General features: G+C 43.3%; 1 protein-coding gene across 1 annotated transcript; it reads right to left on the bottom strand.

Moving 5' to 3' along the window:
• Positions 1-5,568: 5,568 nt before the first annotated feature.
• Positions 5,569-17,420, bottom strand: ATP6AP2 (ATPase H+ transporting accessory protein 2). Its single transcript, XM_054166031.1, has 9 exons — positions 17,256-17,420; positions 14,522-14,652; positions 12,221-12,349; positions 11,206-11,301; positions 10,893-11,030; positions 10,493-10,546; positions 10,145-10,294; positions 8,343-8,459; positions 5,569-7,492 (listed from the first exon to the last, which is right to left on the bottom strand). Exons 1-9 carry the CDS (start codon positions 17,323-17,325, stop codon positions 7,298-7,300), a joined length of 1,080 nt encoding a protein of 359 aa, XP_054022006.1. The 5' UTR covers positions 17,326-17,420; the 3' UTR covers positions 5,569-7,297.
• Between the last annotated feature and the right edge of the window lie 1,519 nt (positions 17,421-18,939).

Genomic DNA, 18,939 nt, shown 5'->3' with positions numbered 1-18,939 from the left:
GGGAGCTGGGGCTCCTCAGCTTGGAAAGGAAGAGACTAAGGGGTGACCTCATTAGTGTATATAAATATGTGAAGGGTGAGTGTCAGGAGGACACAGCCAGGCTCTTCTCAGTGATGTCCAATGATAGGACAAGGGGCAATGAGTGCAAGCTGAGGCAGTGGAGGTTCCACATGAACATAAGGAAAAACTTTTTCATTGTGAGGGTGACAGAACACTGGAACAGGCTGCCCAAAGAGGTTGTGGAGTCTCCTTCTCTGGAGACATTCAAAAGCTACCTACATGCACTCCTGTGTGACCTACTCTAGGTGATCGTGCCCCAGCAGGGAGGTTGGACTCAATGATCTTTCAAAGACCCTTCTAACCCCTAATGTTCTATGATTCTGTCATTCACCAGCATGGCTTAGGTTATACCAACTTGCTTATCTGCAGCACTGATGACTTTCTGGGGGTTGGCTGCTCCAGTTAGAGATGATGCTCCAGCAGCTCAGCTATGGGGAGCACTGGCAGTGGAGTCTAGATGCCTTCTCCTGGCTCTGTCAGGTAGCTGAAACATTTGAGACAGTCAATTGAAAATAATTGATACAGCTATTTTTATGGGTGTTTGTTTGTTTGTTTGTTTTATCTGCATCATAGTCTGTATGATAGAAGTAGCAGCTGAGAGCTTTCTGATCACTTACAGGTATTTTTCTCTTTCCAAGCTGGTGCTGTGCATAGTCACAATTTTGATTGATGACCTATTGTAGAATATAGTTAGAACTGCATTTAGCTCTGATGTGTTCCATATGCTGCCATTGATTACACAGTACTGCAGTAAACCTTGTTTTATGAATTCCTTGGGTACTTTGACCATGATGTTTTAAGGCAGTACTTAAAATAAAGGTAAGTAGGTAGGCAGCACTCAAGTCTTTCAAGTCAGTGACCTGACAGTGTTGCTATAAGGTACCAGCCCAATTACTATGAATTTATCTTAGCCTTCTTGTCTAATGAAAAGCAGATGCTCACTTGATTACAGGCATGTAAATTTGTCATCATAAATCCATGCAGTGGAGCATAATTAAAGTGGAATTTGGCTACCTTTCTAAACACATTTGGTGCAACCATGAATTTTGTTTTCCTTATGAAGCATTCTAAATTTTTCATTATGTACATTCATGCCAAGAACTTGCCAACAACACCTTGCATTAGAGGCAGAATACGAAACAAACTTCTGGGTTTCCCATTCAGTTCCCATTTTGGTCTGATGGATTTGAAATCCTATAGTTCCACTTGGGTCTTCCTTGAGCTGTCTCCTTTTCTGTCCTGCAATACTTACATATGTATGCTCAAGCACAAGCCCTGTGAGGAGAGGCTGAAGGAGCTTGGATTGTTTAGCCTGGAGAAGAGGACACTCAGGGGAGACTTTTATTGCTCTCTACTACTACCTGAAAGGAGGCTGTAGATAGGTGGGGGTTGGTCTCTTCTCCCAGGCAACCAGCAACAGAACAAGAGGATGCAGTCTCAAGCTATGCCAGGGGAAGTTTAGGCTCAAGGTGAGAAGAAAGTTCTTCAGAGAGAGTAATTGGCCAGTGGAATGTGCTACCCAGGGAGGTGGTGGAGTCACCATCCCTGGAAGTGTTCAAAAGAGCATTGGATGTGTCACTTGAAGCCATGGTTTAGTTGTCATGAGGTGTTAGGTATTGGGTAATAGGTTGGACTTGATGATCTCTGAGGTCTTTTCCAACCTGCTTGATTTCTGATTCTATGTGGACCCCCTCTCTCCTCTCTACAAAGATGAAAATTCTAAAGAATATGGGTCAGGGCCTGCAGAAGTGAAAATATGCAGGACAGGCCCCAGCCCCTCGTGGAGCATAAAATGATTTTATTGTTTTTCTAGAGAACACTTGTGAACTTCAGCTCAAAGCACACACTTCACTGTACTCAAAAAATCTGTGTCAGCATAAGACACAGAATGGCTTTGCTGTGGCGTTCTCTCTTTTGCTTCCTTACACTAGGCTCTGGCAACAGCCTCATTGCCTCCATTTAGGCTGGCCTATAGAGCCCAGTAAACACTTGCAAGGTTGCTCAACATTTGCATTTCAAAATGGTTTCTTCATTTCCCTTTTCCCTTCCTTTTTCTTATTTTTTTTTAATTCTTCAGACTTGAAGCTAACATTCACACATTTCAGACCTGCTTCAGGCATCCCTTGCCCGAGTGCTGCACCAGGAGTGTGTTGGCTGGAAGAACTTTGAAAGTTGCCATGCCTGCCACAGAGAAGCCTGGAAAGTTTGATTCTGTGAAGATGTCCCTGGTGACTGCAGGGAGGCAGGGACTAGTTGACCTTTAAAGGTCCCTTCCCACCCAAACCATTTTATGAAACTGGGACCTCTGTATGTCACCCTAACATTAAATACTAGGGGTCTGAGAGATGCTTCAGGTCCTCCAACGATTCACAGCAAGTTAATGCCACCAGGGTCCTCTGAAAAAAAAGATTGCCAGAGGAACCTTGACAGGCTGGAGGGGTGGGCCCAAGCCAACATCATGAATACATAGAATAAACCAGGTTGGAAGAAACCTTCAAGATCATCGTGTCCAACCCATCAACCAATCCAACACCACCTAAACAACTAACCCATGGCACCAAGCACCCCATCAAATCTCCTCCTGAACACCTTCAATGATGGCAACTCCACCATCTCCCCAGGCAGCCCATTCCAATGGGCAATCACTCTCTCTGTATAGAACGTCTTCCTAACATCCAACCTAAACCTCCCCTGGCACAGCCCGAGACTGTGTCCTCTTGTTCTGGTACTGGCTGCCTGGGAGAAGAGACCAACATCCGCCTGGCTACAACTTTGGGGGATTATCTAGACAAAGCAGAATACTAGCTCTTAAAAGATCTCCTTATCTTATGGCTTCTTTTCTCTTTTCCATCCAAATATCCAATGCAATGCTCAAATTTTATTTCCAAACTGGGAGTTGTATTTTTCAGAGATGTCAGCACTTCCTAAGCACGATTACCTGGGCTGTAAGTACTCCCCCATACAAATACTGGACAATATAAAACTAAGGTCTGAAGCAGACCCAGGCAAATATATCTCATTTTTTTGCCAGAGGTCAAGCTCCCCAGAGAAAAATTCACTGGTGACCAGATCACCACTCCCTGCAAGCTACAGCCTAAGTCCCACAGGCATCACTGAATTGAATCTTTTCCATCCTGGCTGAAAGTTCCTTGCTGCTGAATATTCAATAAGGACTCCCATGTTCTTCTCACTTTAAGCAGAGAGGACCCCAATACCCCAATGTATTTCCCTTCAATCCCTTTCCCTCCCTTCTTGGCCTCACAGGGGCCACCTTCTTGGGAAACAAATCTGTGAGCTTCTGCCTCTCACAAAGTTTCATGTGACAGTTTCAGTGCTTTCCTGGTAGCACTGTACATAAAACCTATGATTTCTGCCATGTCACATAAAACTATTTACAAGTTATCACCTTGGGATGCTAAAAGAAAATGGCCAGTATCAAGTCTAACGGTGTTGACACCACTTTCATTCTAATTAACTGAATTCAAACCATGAAAAGGACATTCCTGGCTCAGGGATCAGAACTGTAATTGCCTAATTGATTAGCAGTAAGGACTAGTACTGATGTACAATGTAACACGTCTTGCTTACCCAGCTCAAGGCAAAGCAGTGGCTTTAGAGCAGTTCAAACAGCTTAAGACTGTTAAGATAGCAGACACATTAGAGTGCTCACAACTTCAACACCAGCTGGGGGCCTTGCAGCCGTGAGAATGAACAAATGTGGTACTAACACAAGAATTCAAATATGCCCTTCAAACTAGTCTAAGATTAGCTTTAAAAAGTAAAATTAGAGCTGACAGCAGCAGCAAGCAGCTGGTACAGAACTGACAGCGAAGGGCAACGAGGCTGGTGAAGGGCCTGAATAATCGACGAGGAGCTTCTGAGGGAGCTGGGGTTGTTGAGTCTGCAGAAAAGGAGGCTGAGGGGAGACCTCATCACTCTCTACAACTACCTGAAGGGAGGCTGGAGCAAGGAGGGGGCAGCCTCTTCTCCTTGGTGGCAAGCAATGGCACTGGAAGAAACGGTTTGAAGCTGCACCAGGGGAGGTTCAGGCTGGATGTTAGAAAATAATCCTTTACTTAAAGGGTTCTCAAATGTGGGAATGGTCTGCCCAGGGCAATGGCGGAGTTACCATCCCTGGAGGTGTTTAAGCAGCGTGTGGAACCTGGTGCTCAGGGACATGGTTCAGGGTTGACCTTTTAGTGCTGGGTCAAGGGTTGGACTGGGTGATCTTGAAGGTCTCTTCCAACCAGGTGTATTCTCTGATAGGATGACCATCTCAACAGCAGGACCTGCCTTTAAAAAACCTCTATACTGCCAACTTCAGACCCACTACAATATAGCTACTTAGGTATACTTGGCACACAGATATTAAAGACAACTATAGACTCTTTAAACAAGCTCCTGTAGAACTCAGCAGCAGTATCTGCACTATTAATCTGATTAAATCTTGAATTAAGCAAACATGGAATGCATGAATCCTATACAGATCACTAAGAAGCTGACGTTCAAGCAAATCCTCAAAGTCTATAGCATGACCAGTTTCCGTTGGAAATGAAGAATGCAGAGCCCATATAGCCTCATTCTGCAAAAGCACTTGGAGTCCTAGAAGATGAGTAACATGTTTTATGCCTTCTCTGCTCTTTCTTTTTCACCTCCTTAAAGCTGAAACACTCTCTACAAAACTACCATTTGGTTACTTACTGCTACTAAAAGCAAGTGAGAGCTCTCAAACCTTCTGACACTACACTGCTGGCACATCAGAATCACAAAGCAGTATATTTTTACTCTAGAGATACTGTTCTTCCATGCCACAGAACCTGAGAGGTTCTTCAGGAAAAGTCTGTCATAGTAACACTTCCCATTTAGTCTAAATGAATTACAGCAGCTTTACTCTTGGGGCAGAGCTGGGGTCTCTATTTCTAGTAGTGCACAGGGCTACCTCAGCACACTGTCCTCACCGTTTCTTGCAGCAAAGATGCTGCAAAGTTCATGTGACACCCCAAAAATGGAGCTTAACCATCTCCTTCAGGGATAAAGGAAATATGAAGAGGTTTAACAACTGAAAATTAGTAATTGCCAATCTGAAATACCAGAGAACTTACCTGCAGCCTTGTTTTTTTTGAAGAGAACTTTAACATCAGTTAACCTGATAGCAATATTTAGGACAAGCAGAATCCCATAAAGTGGCTTACTCAATTTCAACTCCTTTAAGTCCAAGAGAGATGAAACCCATGCAAGCTTCTCAATATTCCAAAAGCATTTACCTCTGCCTTACCTTTGTGTATTATTTTTTCACTGCAAAGTGGTCCCTGCAATCTGACAGTGGTCAGATTCCTCCTGCCACAGATGTAATTTTCTTACAGTATGGTTTAGTTGGAAAGATTCTACTGCCCCCTTTCTTACCCCAGATCATGCTTTCTGCTGAAGTTCTGGAGTACTGTCTCCCAAATTATGTCTCAAAACATTCAAAGACATTCTAAATCAACACACAGACTATCATGTAATGGTTTACTTAAAACCTTAGAGTTTATGCCTATCCAAGAGGATCACAGAGCTGCATTTTAATTGTTTCCATAATAAAGTTGTGCAGCTTTATCAAACAGATTTGATTCTCATCAGAACACTGCAAGTGTGTAACAGAACATTCGATAATCAGATTAAACATTCTTGTCAAGAGAAACTGGCAGGGCAATTCTTCTTTTCAATCCATCCATCCTCATCACCCAGAGTTACTTTCAGTGCCATTAAAAATAATTTCAATGCTTGTAACTGGATTTCCTGAACTTGGACAAAGCTGCAGCACGTTACTTAATTCCACATGAAGCGGTGTCCCATAACCCCAAGACATGAGCAACTTAAACCCCTGCAAATCCGACACTGCCAGTAAATTGAGACAAATTAATTCAAGGAGCAGATCTCTCCTGGAAGTAGAACAAATAGTTCGTAACAGTAGGGAAAGTTAAGCACATTAGAGGACAAGAAGATGAAAAAGAAGTGTTTTCTACTCACACTGCTGTAGTCTGGAAGAATTCCTTTCACCACAAGAGCAAAGGAGTTTCTGGAAAGTTACTAGGTTTTAAAAAGAACTCTGTACAGAGCTTAACCACTTTAACTACAACCACTCTTTGGCTTAGGAAAATTAATCAATACAGGGTTATCTTCCAACATTTACTTTTGAAAGGCAATTTAAACTGAAGTGTTATAGATTCAGGCCCACTGTCATATATAGAAAGCTGCCAGCACCTACTCTATTAGTCTGAGTCAATACTAAACAGAAGCAGCTACACCTATGATGCCACAAAAATAAATGTCTTCAAGAAAGACTGTTCTTCATTTTATTGAATGGTTGAAGCAGGACTATAATCCAGATATATTTAAATCAAGTGTTGGTCCACTCTTATCCTCAAAAAGAATTGTATTTTTCTTTTAATAGTAACATCCACACAAATGGAAGGAATATGAAGCATCATAATAGGAACTTTCAACTGTACATGACTTTTGACCACAATCAGGCTGGTGCTACTCCAGTATTTATAGACTCTGCACTGTATAGACCAGCCACACCAGTGTTATTTACCCCCAAAGCATTGAAAGTTCTAGGTAAAGGCTCCTTCTTGTCTGCAGCTCCCACCTGAGCCATCAACACGAGCTCAACATGCCGTTGGTGCCACCAGAATCGTAGTCCCGTAGAAATATTTCTAGACTTAGTATTTTACTAAAGAATAATTACTATCCTCTCTGAAGTTACATACAGCCATTATAAATATTTACATCAAACATTTACAGCTGGCTCATAATATACAACACAACAACTTAGCTAGGATTTCTAATCTTCCAGTGTAAAAGTCTCAAACACCAGGGTGCTATCACCACTCCGGTTTATCTGGTTTGCACACAGCCACAGGCAGTACAGGGCATTTCAAAACTCATGTCACATGATTAAAAAAAAGATGGAATGGTGTTACTTTAATAACAATTACTTTGGGGATTGCTGGTTGGGGTGGGGTTTTTTTTTTCCTCTTTCTTCTTTAAACAAGCAGATTTCATTTTCTAAATCCCATCTGGTGCTACTGCTAACATTTAAAATAGGCTTGAGAGGGAAGGGGGGAAAAATACTTAGAAATAAATACACCTTTTAAAAAATTCCACAATTAACCATGTTAGGACATTGGTTTTCCACACAGTTTAAAGGAGGCTTCACTCTTCCTCGCTTCCTTGCGCTGAAACACAGTGCAGTTCAATCCATTCTTATCTTCTGATTTGTCATCCTATAGATAATGCTGTCATAGCCAGGATCCATGTTCCAGAGGTTGTAGGAGATAACTATCACAGCCAAAGCAAGGCCTATCATCATCCACAGAATGATGTTGAAGATCACAGAGTAGTTGTAGTTATATGGATAGGCAAGGTTATATGGATTGTCTGTTTCACTCTGTAAAATAGAAAGTGTGCATCAAAGTTAGCTTGCATACAAAACACATCCTGACTACCTCAGAAACCTCAGCAATCTGAGTAGGAGAGATGCAGTTTCATCTAGACAATTCTGGCAATGGCACACAAGATGCAGAAATGATTGTGTGACTGACATGAATGGAATCCAAAGGAATGAGCTGACAGGAGCCTGACATAGTTCAGCTAGAATGACTGCAAAGCCCTGCAACCCAGGACAGAATAACCTGACTCAGCAGCACAGGCTGGGGATTGATGGGCTGTGCGCTGACCAGCTGGGCAACAGCTCTGCAGAGAGAGACCTGAAGGTCCTAATGGACATGGTGAAAGAGGAGCCAGGAGCGTGCACCTGCCATGACACAGGGCAACAACATCCTGGGCTGCACCTGAAGTGTAGGCAGATAGCCAAGGAGAAAATTTTTCTCTACCTGGGAGGCACTGGGGAGAAACAGGCAAAAATGCAAATTCTAACAAGGCGTAAGTGGAAAAAGCCTTCACAGTGAACGCGGTGAAGGCTTTGGATGAGGCTGTACAGTGAGGCTCTGGGACTTCCAGCCATAGCCTTTTCAAGGACTTGGCTGAACAAGACCCTGAGCAGCCTGATAAAACTCCTAAATTAATCCTGCCTTGAGCAGCAGATTGGAAAAGATGACCTCCAGAGGCATTCTTCAACCACTATTACTACACGATGGAGTGAAGATCAAGACAAGTAAGCTGACCTCTTCACATCCATGCTTACAGAGCAGTCAGCATTCTAGTCCTTAAAAAAGGTTATGCTCAAGCAAAGTAGTGATGCACAGTGGATCACTGTCAATAAATTGCACATCTACTACCTGTGAAGACTGGAGGATGGAGCGACTCTTCCTCATGAGGGGAGAATTAAATGCCTTGACAGCCACCACTTCTACTACTGCATTCCCGTTGTACAGATTGAACATCTCGTCTGCAAACTGGAAAACCAAAAGTGATTTGATTTAAAATCTAGGCTGCATCAAGGAGAGCTTTGTTAGCAAGATGTACTAAACTGTGAGATGTCAGCTTCAGGAGTAAGAAGTTTAAGGAAAGTTTACATTATTTCAGAATTCCACTGAGTGCCAACTTTCACCTGGTTTACAACATCTCTTTAAAACCCTTTGACGACTGTTCAGACTGCAGCAGATGATGACTGCTTTCTGGGCTGAAATTCATTCTTTCACCCCTCTTAGAGAGGGCCTAATCAAGGCCTAATTACTAGTTTGTTTCCTAACTGTATGTCTATCGGTTTCAACAAAACACTAAGTAAATCATGAACCTGAATATTGCAATCTGGTCCAAAGAGTAGTATGTCTGGTACTTTATTTGCTTACCTCCAAAGAGGATTGGTTTAGAGAAACCACTAATTTGTCTTAGCAAATTCTGGCTTTTACATTTTTCCAACATACTTTTCCAATTCTCAAGAGACTGGTCATAATAAAGATTTTACCTCATGATTACGTAAGACTAGGGGCCCCAGTGGATGGAAGGTTGACCATGAGCCAGCAATGTGCTCTTGTGGCCAAAAGGCCAATGCCATTCTGAGGTGGATTAGAAGGGCTATGGTGAGGAGGTCAAGAGACGTTTTCCTCCCACTCTGCTCAGCCCTCGTGAGGCCACATCTGGAATACTGTGTCCAGTTCTGGGCCCCTCAGTTCAAGAAGGACCTCAGGGACCTGCTTGAGAGAGTCCAGCACAGAGCCACAAAAATGATTAAGGGAGTTGAAACATCTTCCTTATGAGGAGAGACTGAGGGAGCTGGGGCTATTTAGCTTGGAGAGAAGGAGACTAAGGGGTGACCTCATTCGTGTTTAAAAACTCTGCAAAGGGTGAGTGTCAGTAGGATGGAGCCAGGCTCTTCTCAGTGATGTCCAATGATAGGACAAGGGGCATTGAGTGTACAGGAGGTTCCACGTGAACATAAGGAAAAACTTTTTCACTGTGAGGGTGACAAGAGCACTGGAACAGGCTGCCCAGAGAGGTTGTGGAGTCTCCCTCTCTGGAGATATTCAAGACCTGCCTAGGTGTGTTCCTGTGTGATCTGGTCTAGGTGATCCTGCCCTGGCAGGAAAGTTGGACTGGATTATCTTTTGAGGTCCCTCCCAGCCCCTAACATTCTGTGATTCTGTGAACACCTACTAAAGAATTACTTTCTTATGGACAATAACAGATGAACAGCAGTTAGTTTAGAGGCTTGGGAGTTTAGATTTATACAGCTTTGTGGGCAAGACAGAACTAACCACTGTACTGTGGAATAAAGATTTCCACCAGTCTGAGCCAGTTTTTGTTGGCCTTATTGGTGGTTTTAAATGCAATATAGTTATTTAGGAAAAACATCTTGAGTCATGTTGGTATTTTTTCAATACAATCCTGCTTCTTTACACAAGATATTTAACACATCATAGAACCATGTCAACACTTTCCACAGTGACTAATTGTAACAATCAGTTTTGTAAGTGAACAACTGCATTTTAGAAACCAAACAAACCCAAGTCAAGCCATCACTAATGAAGTGACAATTCAAAGCAGAAGACAGTCAATGCACTAACTCCCTTGTAGTTGACACAAAAATATTAATTCCTTAGTAACCCTCTGAGTTTTATTCATTAAGCAGAAAGTATACCTTTTGCAAAGAGTCTACAAGAATCTGGGAAGCATCCTTGAACTGCTGAGAGTCTTCCCCATATCGTTTTGCAACCTCTTCCAAACCAGCCAGTTCCAGGGAATACAGGTCTGGAGAATGATCTTTGGCTAAGTGCTTGTGTCGAGACAGCTTTGGCACACCATTGAAGGCAGAAAGAAATGAAATGATACGCAAGTTACTTTAAAAACACATTTCATAGCATCTTTTTGCTGTGACTAATCCAGCTTCACTTTCCACAGCCATATTTCTTATTGAATTTTTTGCCAACTTAACTAGAAGATAGGGAAAATGTTTACCAAAAAAATTAAAACTACAATCAAATCTTACCAGGCTTGCAATATCATGTAGGACTTGTAGTTCTGACAGGAAAAGCAAGTCAACCTGGAGGAAGAGGCAAGGAAGAAAGAGACAGGTATTTTCTTTGATGAAACCATAAGTTAGGGAAGTCTAACTTTGTTCCAAGTCTCAGTATTTTTTAACAGGTTATGTCTGTTATGGCATCAGAACACCCTGCAAAGAAATTAGTCTTTCACTAAAGTTACTTCATTTTCAACACTCACCCAAAGTCCAACTTACTTCTAAGAATTCAGTTAAGTTAAAGCAGGCACTTCTAAATAAACCAAGAGGTGTGGGGGGAAACAAACAAACAAAAAAATCCAACAATGAAGCAGAAGCTAAGACAAGAAAAAAAAAACCACTAAATATTCCTACTGATTGAGTTTTTTACCTCATTGTTTCTGCTGAGGGAGTTGAGAGGAAGGGAGCTGAGAATGGAGTTGTCCTGAAATAAGCGGTTTCGCAGCTGGCGTAGTGTGACAGAGAGGTCTTCAAACACAGAGTTTGCCTTGCCCACCATGTACACTCTCTGCAGGAATAACCATTGTTTGACAACAACAGAGGTTAGTTTTCAGTTCTCTCAGTCACATGTTAATAATCAATCACACTTGAAATCTCTCTCCAACACAAAATACTTTACATCATCAATCGCTTGCTCCCTAGGCACTTAGAACATGTGAAATCAGAACTGAAGCAATACTCACTTCCTCACTGGGGGCCAGCTGCAAGACCACAGGAGTTTCCTCAGAGAACAAAGTATGAATGGCATTTGCAACACTGTCAAGACTGAAAGGAACAGCCTGCAAGACAAAGCCAAGTTCAATCATGGGCTAGAATAGGGCTTCATGATATAAAAGGAGATAATCTGCTTAAACTACAGAAATTGGAAAAATAGGACAACATCTCTTCAATCAAAAGAGTACAAACACTTCCAAAGTGATAATGACAACTAACAGGAGCCAATGTGCAAAAGAAAACATCAGCTGTGTATCTATGAATAATCAATTTACTTGTAGATATGGCAGACAATATATTTTTAAGAAGTCCAAGGGGCCACAAGGGTGAAATTAAGAGGCTTACTTAAGCTAAGAGTACTGCCTTGTCAATCAGTAAAGGAAGACCATCAAATACAGAAGCAATATAAAAGGAGAACTCCATCTTAGTGCAAATGTAAAGTTATGAACTCCTGAACTCTCATGACTTAAAATGTGCCAGTGGAAAGACTAACTGCTGAAGCACAAAGAAAAGAACCACTACAAAGACAAGAAATCTTCACACAATACATTTACTGGCAAGCTAATAAAACTACTAGTTTTTCTAAACATCATACAAAATGCTATGACACACTCAGCTGAAGCAAGAAAGTTAATAATTCTGACTGTAAGTCAGTAACTTAACCTGGGAAGCAGTGGACTCTCTGCCTTTTGGTATGAACATATCAAAATCAGGCACCTTTCAAGAACATGCTTTGTTCAAACAAGTCACCAAACTCAACACAGGAGTCACTGAGTGATCTTAAAGGGCCGCTCACCTTGTACAGGAGTCTGACTGTATTCTTTATCTTTACAGCCTGATCCATCATTCTAGAGGGGTAGTATGTGAACTCAAGTGAAGTAAGGTATAAATGAACATGAAGGACTAGAATAGAGAGCCATGTGATTCTCATTGGCTCACAAGAGTCACAGAAATCACACAACAGCTCCAAATGTGGATACTTACATTCTCAATAGGGTAAGAAACCCCCTTCATAGGCAGCGTCAGCTTGTCTACTCCTTTCACTGTTACCAGCACGGTAGCTCGAGGTCTGTGAAACAGATCACCCACTGCAAGCCCAGGCCAGGAAAGTTCCTATTATAAAGCAGTAAGTTAACACTAGAGCATTTTCATCTTGAATAACATTGTCTCAAGTTAACCATGAAGAAACTGCCAGCTTCAAAACCTGCCAGTAACTTCATAACAAAGTCTATGCTGAGAAGGCATTATACAGATTGGATACATTAAGAGCTATTTCTCGTCATTAAATTGGGAGTATCATAGTTTGTAGGTAGTAAGTGAAGGCTGAATTTAAAAACAAAAATCAAATCACCACAAAATCAAAACAAAACCTTTCAGAAAACACAGGAAGAGGTTTAAGAACATCAGAACACTAATACCTTGACCTTTTCAGTGGCAGAAAGAAACATGAGGGGAAAAGGGATGGCAGTGCCCATCACTCCAACAGCCTACTAATCCAAAATGTACAAGTTTGCACAGAAACATGGAAAGATCCCTTATTAGCTTACTTCAGTTATGTATCAGTAAGAGCACAGTGAAGGCTACCTGGCTTGTTTATTCAGGCACAAAATACAAACTCAGCTATTGGGAATTAATTCAAAGAGATTTCTCCATTTGTCTAAAAGACCTAGCCACTTAAATTCCTTGAAACCAATTCATTTGGATTTTAGAATTAAATGTCATTGACATCATGATCTGTATCGCCTGAAACAAAACAGAAAACTTTTAAGGCATTATCAGGGACAAAAAAGGGGTTGTTTTATCCTAACAGGAAAGGAATGGTTTTGAGAATCTCCAATATAATACAGCAAGAATTCTAATTCCTCTACAGTGCATCTACTGCATTGTCAGGAACATAAACAGCCTTGACTTACAACTGACTTACAGCCCTGATGGAAACTGCAAAAAGGCTGTTTGGGCTATGCAGTACTCTCCACAGTGAGCTCTGCCCTGGTGACATTGCTGATAACTTTCCATTTCAGGGCTTAACTGAAGAGAGTAATTTAAACACATCCTTCCCCTCCTGCTTCCAGAATTTGAAATAATACTATTTCACAGTATTATGTAAGGGATGCTGTGGAGCCATCACAGCAACTGAATTCCAAGCTTTGATGCATACTGCAATACTTTTTCTCCCATGATAACCACAATGTACTTCCAGATGAGCAGTATGCCAAAAATCAGGAATGCAAAATGGGCCAAACCCTACTGTTTTGCTGGGTGTTTTTCCATGCAATGCACACAGTAGCATCTGATGTACTGTTTTTTCATGATAAAAGGATTAAAATATACTTAAATATACTACTCATAAGAGGTTGTTACCAGCTTAATGACCAAAAATAAAGACAATTAATTTACAGTAAGGTATTTTCAGACAAAGTCTGAAGCACAGGCTAACCACACTGGCATTCAAATGAGACTTATCAGACCTCTTGCTCAGCTGCAGCATGGAAAAAAAGAGAAACTGACCTCCCTTGCCATCATTGTGAGAGTATCTCAGCTTTGTAGCTTTCAGTATCTGGCAGCACACAGACACTGCTAGAAATGCTTGGCTACTATGCTTTCACATGCTGCTTCAACAGCCACTTGTCCCTGCTGCAGCCCAGTAAAACATTCAGTAGGCAAGATGGAATCAATCCAAGGGCTCCTACTCACGTGCCTCACTTTAGACAGCAGTAAAGCTATACTCAAAAACCTACCACAAACTAGGTTTTCAAGTGTTTGGACGATTACTAGATACTTCCTAAGTATCTATTTCACTTGCTCTTTTTAACTGTGCTCAGCAGCCAACTTTACTGACTTGACAAAACACCTGAGTAGCCAAGCCATTTCTCACAATCTTGTAGAGTACCCAAAAGCAGGTTTGCAGATAGCTCCTAGACAAAAAAATGACAGTGGATTCAAGAGATTCTCAGTATATGACCATGAAGGGGAGGACACAGCCTGTGGCTGTCTCTGAGGAAGTGAAGAACATCACAGTAAAGACTCCACAGATTTGCTTGCTTCCTTCTAGAGCTGATGATTCAAACTAGCCAGCTAGCACAGCCTGTTGCTGCTCATCTGACTGATAGAGCTCTGTGCTTGGAAACCACACTTGTGACAAGTCATGCATTCCTCAAGACAAACAGGATGATACAGTATATATTCCAGCACATGACAGGAAGATTTGCGTCTTAAGTGAGCAGGGCTGTAGTTTTAGAGGCATTTCAAAAGCAAGACAAAAAAAAATCAAGACTTGAAACCTACATCTTCAACAGAAAAGCCCATGGACAAGGCAGCTATGTCCGGGATCCGCTCGCCAGGAACGGGCCAGTTCCCATCTCGAAAAACAACCGACTGAGGTGATCGTAAGACACTAAATTCATCACCGCATACACCTAAAAAACAAGCATAAAAAGCTGTCAGAGTTCTTGCACTCATTCTCTTGCATAACACAGAAAGACCATTTTAGAGCTCTGATTCCTTCTTCCTCCCTCTCATGCCTATCACTTTATGTAACACAAGCAGTGGAAACCTGCTGTTCCAATGCTCTGGAACAGCAAGTAAGGATTCTGTCCAGCAATGACTAAGTATGGACAAATCCACATTTAGCAAAAGCAGAACAATTCTTCAAGCAACAGCACAGTACACTCCTGTGTACTCACTAGCAGGTTGTGAGGAGTGTTACAGTTCAGACTTGACAAAGCTAACTCTCTGTAAAGCCAGGCAGACTCCACAATCCCGCTAGCTCACAAGCAGCTGTGCACCAGCTCAGCTCTGCTTCCAGGACTGCTTGGCGTGACACCTCTTTTCATGTAGACAACCACCTGAGCCACTGTACCCAGAGCCAGGAGGATCAGGAAAGTCAGCGCCGGCTTAAACAGAGCACTGCCAGGAACAATCTGGCTTCTGCAGAACCTCTCCAGTGTCTCTGCTCTGCCTTCTCAAGCATGTGATGTTGTGAATTCTTTTTCTTCCTTGGATGCAGTACTGGACTTAAGCTATTTATGCAAAGCCACAATCTTCAATACTTTTCATGTTGGGTTTTAACTTATTCAGCATCCTGCTTCGCTCTCTTCCCCCGTTACTTTTGAGTAGCAAAACTGACTAAAATCTTATTTCTAAACTATATTGTGATGACAGTAATTTACTGTGTAATTAAGTCAGAAAGCACTCCACAGAAGCAAGGGATGGGCTTTTTTCAACCTAGCTTTAAAATATGAAGTCATAATCACAACTGCAATGCTATGTACACAAACACTTCTCTAAACAAACTTTGACATTTATTTGGCATATATAAGCACTAAAATGCCCAGTGTGAAATTTCAGACATATCCCCCACCACGAGCAATCCGTGTAGGTGCTTAAACAGAAAACCAATCTGATACATAAATTGAGAAAAATCAAGTGAGAGAGCAATAAATATTTGCAGGTCCCCTAAGTTCTAGCTATACAATCAGTCTGACTGCATACTTCAGGACTGCATGAATAAGATAACCACCTAAAAAACACTGAGGTATTTACTCATACGGTCACTGAAAACTAGCTACCAATCCAAGCAGCTATACACAATAGTTTTCTAGGGCATCTGCACAACTAATGGCTATTTACAAAAATAATGTAATATTAAATTCATGTGGTACACAGTTATCTTCCCCAACATTAACTTAGCCAGTCTGACCTTGAAGATGCTGTTTTAAAGCCCAGGTCATGACCCTGCATACAATGTTGACAGTAAATCTCAGCTATGTTATGATAAACATACTAAAGGTACAAAGTATTACCATACAGGGTGGGGAAGGGTAGCCAAAGGAAGGACACAGGTCAAATGTACAGATGTACACAGAGGAGATTCAGGCATTTTTTTGGTTTAAATTGATGTGTTCACTGCATGGCCTGCTACCAATTGTAAGGATGTATCAATCTCAATTTAAGGGCAGAAATGTTTCCAGATCAATTTGCTTAAGAAGGAATTTGCAAAATTGGTACAAATATTTCTTCCTCAGTCTGAAGAATTTCACATGTTGCTTTCCACAAGCTTAGAAGCCAGACACGTTATTTAGGAGAGTAAAACTATAGCATTACCCTTTTCCATGAAGTTTGCCTTGCCAGACTTGTTCAAGGTCTCAATGATCATACCTGAATTCGAACTTTGGAGTGCAAGCCTATTCCTCAGACACACTATAATCGCTTGACCACAATACCCCACCAGGTCACATAATCAATGAAGCCTAAAGAGTAAATTCTGCATACTGTTACCCACTCACCTACAGAACATACAAACTTCTACCTAGCCAAGGTTGTACCGCTGGAGAGCCTCAGCCCTCAAAAGCCTTTGTGAGCATATGCAGAAGAACTTAGACATACCAAGTGAAAACTACTTACGGGGCCTAGGTGCCTTAAGTGATGATCACAAGCCTGACTCACAACGCATGAGAGCCTCCAGCGATCAGGAAAGCAGCACGACATGAAAATTTGTACACAGCATCAAAACGATGTGTAGCTCTAAAGGGCTCCACGGGGCCCTTGGCTAGGGGGAGGGATGCCTTCCACAGTGTCCGGAGCAGATGGGCCAGGTATGGGGGAGAAGGGAGGGCTGCCCCTCGAGCGGCTGCCGCTCCTACCTCTCTCAGTCCTGAAAAAGCGCATTTCTATACACCCCTCCCCACCCCCGAGCTCTGCCCAGGGATGGTCTAAGTCCCGGGGCCGTCTGAGGGGGTTAGGACCGGGCGAGGCTCGCCCTCTGAGGGTGCGCGAGGTGCCGCAGCGCCCGCCCAGGGCCGCGCACTCGCCGGTAATCCCCGGAAGGCTCGTGTCCCTCACGACCACGCAGGGACCTCAACACCACCCTAGCCCCACACTCCTCCGGCTCGCGTCCTCCGGCTCGTTGCCGCTGGGCTCACCGCCCTTTTCCCCGCAACGGCTACGCAGCCCTCCCCGCCCCCCGCGGCGGCTGACCAGGCCAGCGTCTCCCCATGCTGGCTCAGGGAGACTTGCTCACCGGCGAGACAAGCCGATGTCACCAGCACCGCCACCTCCAGGGCCCAGGGAGCCACGCCACGCCGTCCCATGTCCACCGCCGTGCCGCCCACCGCGCTGCGAGACGCCGCTGGGGAAACGCTGGGCCGCACCGTCGGACAGAGAATCCCCCCGGCTGCTCCGCCCACTGGGGAGCGCTGACGGACAGCCGCCACAGCAAATCGGAGGGTGAGATCGGGGCGGGTGGGCAGGAGTCTGCATGAGTGACGGGCAAAACTGGCCACTCGCCAGTGAAGCCCACCCCCACCCTTGTCACGGGGCTGAGCGGTCAGCTGAGAGGCAGTGGCGCTGAGGGGCGGAGTCTTAACTTGAATGGCATTTCCAGTTGGCCAATTAGATCGTGAGAGATCGCTGCACCATTTTCCTCTCCGTACCGCAAATTCAGAGGGAAACACTGAGGAGGTGGAGCCTCCCCGGAGTAAATTGACGGGTGACTCGGCCAATCGGAGTGCGAAAGATCGAGGGCTTGTCACTCCCACCGCTCAGCTGTACGACCGCAGTGTTAGGCGGGAAGGAGCTCTGATGGACAGTTAAATGCACCATTCAGACAGCAAGAGCGCCTGCTCCTCTCTCTTCGCACCTGTGCAGGGAGGGCTTCGCTGGGTGTGAAGCCTCGGCCGTAGGCATAGGTCCTTTCTCTCAGTGCTTGTAGTGCTGGGCATTCCCCAGTGCCTCTCTGGCAGTGCACCTGTTGTACCTAAGCCACAGAGAGGAGGACAAAAATCATATTAAAGAGGAGCTACTCCCAGTACTTGATGGGGCTTGTTTCAGGGGGAAGGGAGGATGTTATGGGGTTTCCATTTTGTCAGTGGGGTTTGAAATAATAAAGATAATTTTCAAGTTTGTGTTTGTCATTTTCCTCAGTACATCACCCTTAAAAGGCAAAGAAAAGCATCTGAGTCAGTGGGTTGGGCATGTTTACATTGTTTAGGGTTTGGGTGTTTATGTGGGAAGCTGTCTTGCTTGGGTTCACTAAGCTGGGGAAAAGAGAGGGGCCAAGGTGAAGTGTTTGGAAAATCCCTGCCCACTTCCCCCAAGGTTTGTTGTGGAGGGCAGTTGCAGTAACATGCAGTGCTCCAGCCAAGCTTCACTTCAGCTATCTCACTTCATCTATTCTCATCCATCACATCTCCCTTCAGCTATTCTTATTTGTAACGGAAACAGTCAGCTGGGTGCAGTGCTGTTCAGTGTACATGTAGTATTCCTCTATCACGCCATGAACACTGAAGTTGCGAGTATTTCTTGGTGTCTTTGTCCATTTTTAAGCTTGATGGGATTCTTGATGAGATTCTCTACATGTTGAGATAAAGGAAATTGGGCTTTGAGGGTTAATTGCCATGTAGCATGGGTGTTTAAGATCTCCATTTCATTGTGGAGAGCATCCTATGATTGTCCTACTTCTATCCTGGATTCCTCAGAAAACAATGTGTTTATGTTCACAGAAAATCCAGTGGTGCTATGGACTATTTTGTCAGCCTTACCAGAACACAGCAACTGTGTCACATCCACTAGGTAAGGCTGTATTCATGACCTGAACGTAACAAAGGTTACTATCCATACAGCTTTCTGACCAGAGCTATTCTGCTGTATAGGTAGAAACTCTAACAAACTATAGAAATGCTTTGAAAATCTGCCCAAGCAACATT

Source organism: Dryobates pubescens, chromosome 12, assembly GCF_014839835.1.
Source record: "Dryobates pubescens isolate bDryPub1 chromosome 12, bDryPub1.pri, whole genome shotgun sequence".
Lineage (NCBI taxonomy): Eukaryota > Metazoa > Chordata > Aves > Piciformes > Picidae > Dryobates > Dryobates pubescens.
The sequence above is the reverse complement of the archived record's forward strand: the minus strand, read 5'-3'. Positions and strand labels throughout refer to the sequence as shown.

What these genes read in the sequence shown, in the direction of transcription:
- ATP6AP2 (XM_054166031.1), bottom strand. Translation starts at nt 17,325, where the DNA reads ATGGGACGGCGTGGCGTGGCTCCCTGGGCCCTGGAGGTGGCGGTGCTG. An exon ending in TGGGCTTTTCTGTTGAAGAT is followed by an intron (nt 12,350 to 14,521) that starts GTAGGTTTCAAG and finishes GCTTTATAATAG; the next exon opens with GAACTTTCCTGGCCTGGGCT. An exon ending in CCATCCTCCAGTCTTCACAG is followed by an intron (nt 7,493 to 8,342) that starts GTAGTAGATGTG and finishes TCTATTTTACAG; the next exon opens with AGTGAAACAGACAATCCATA.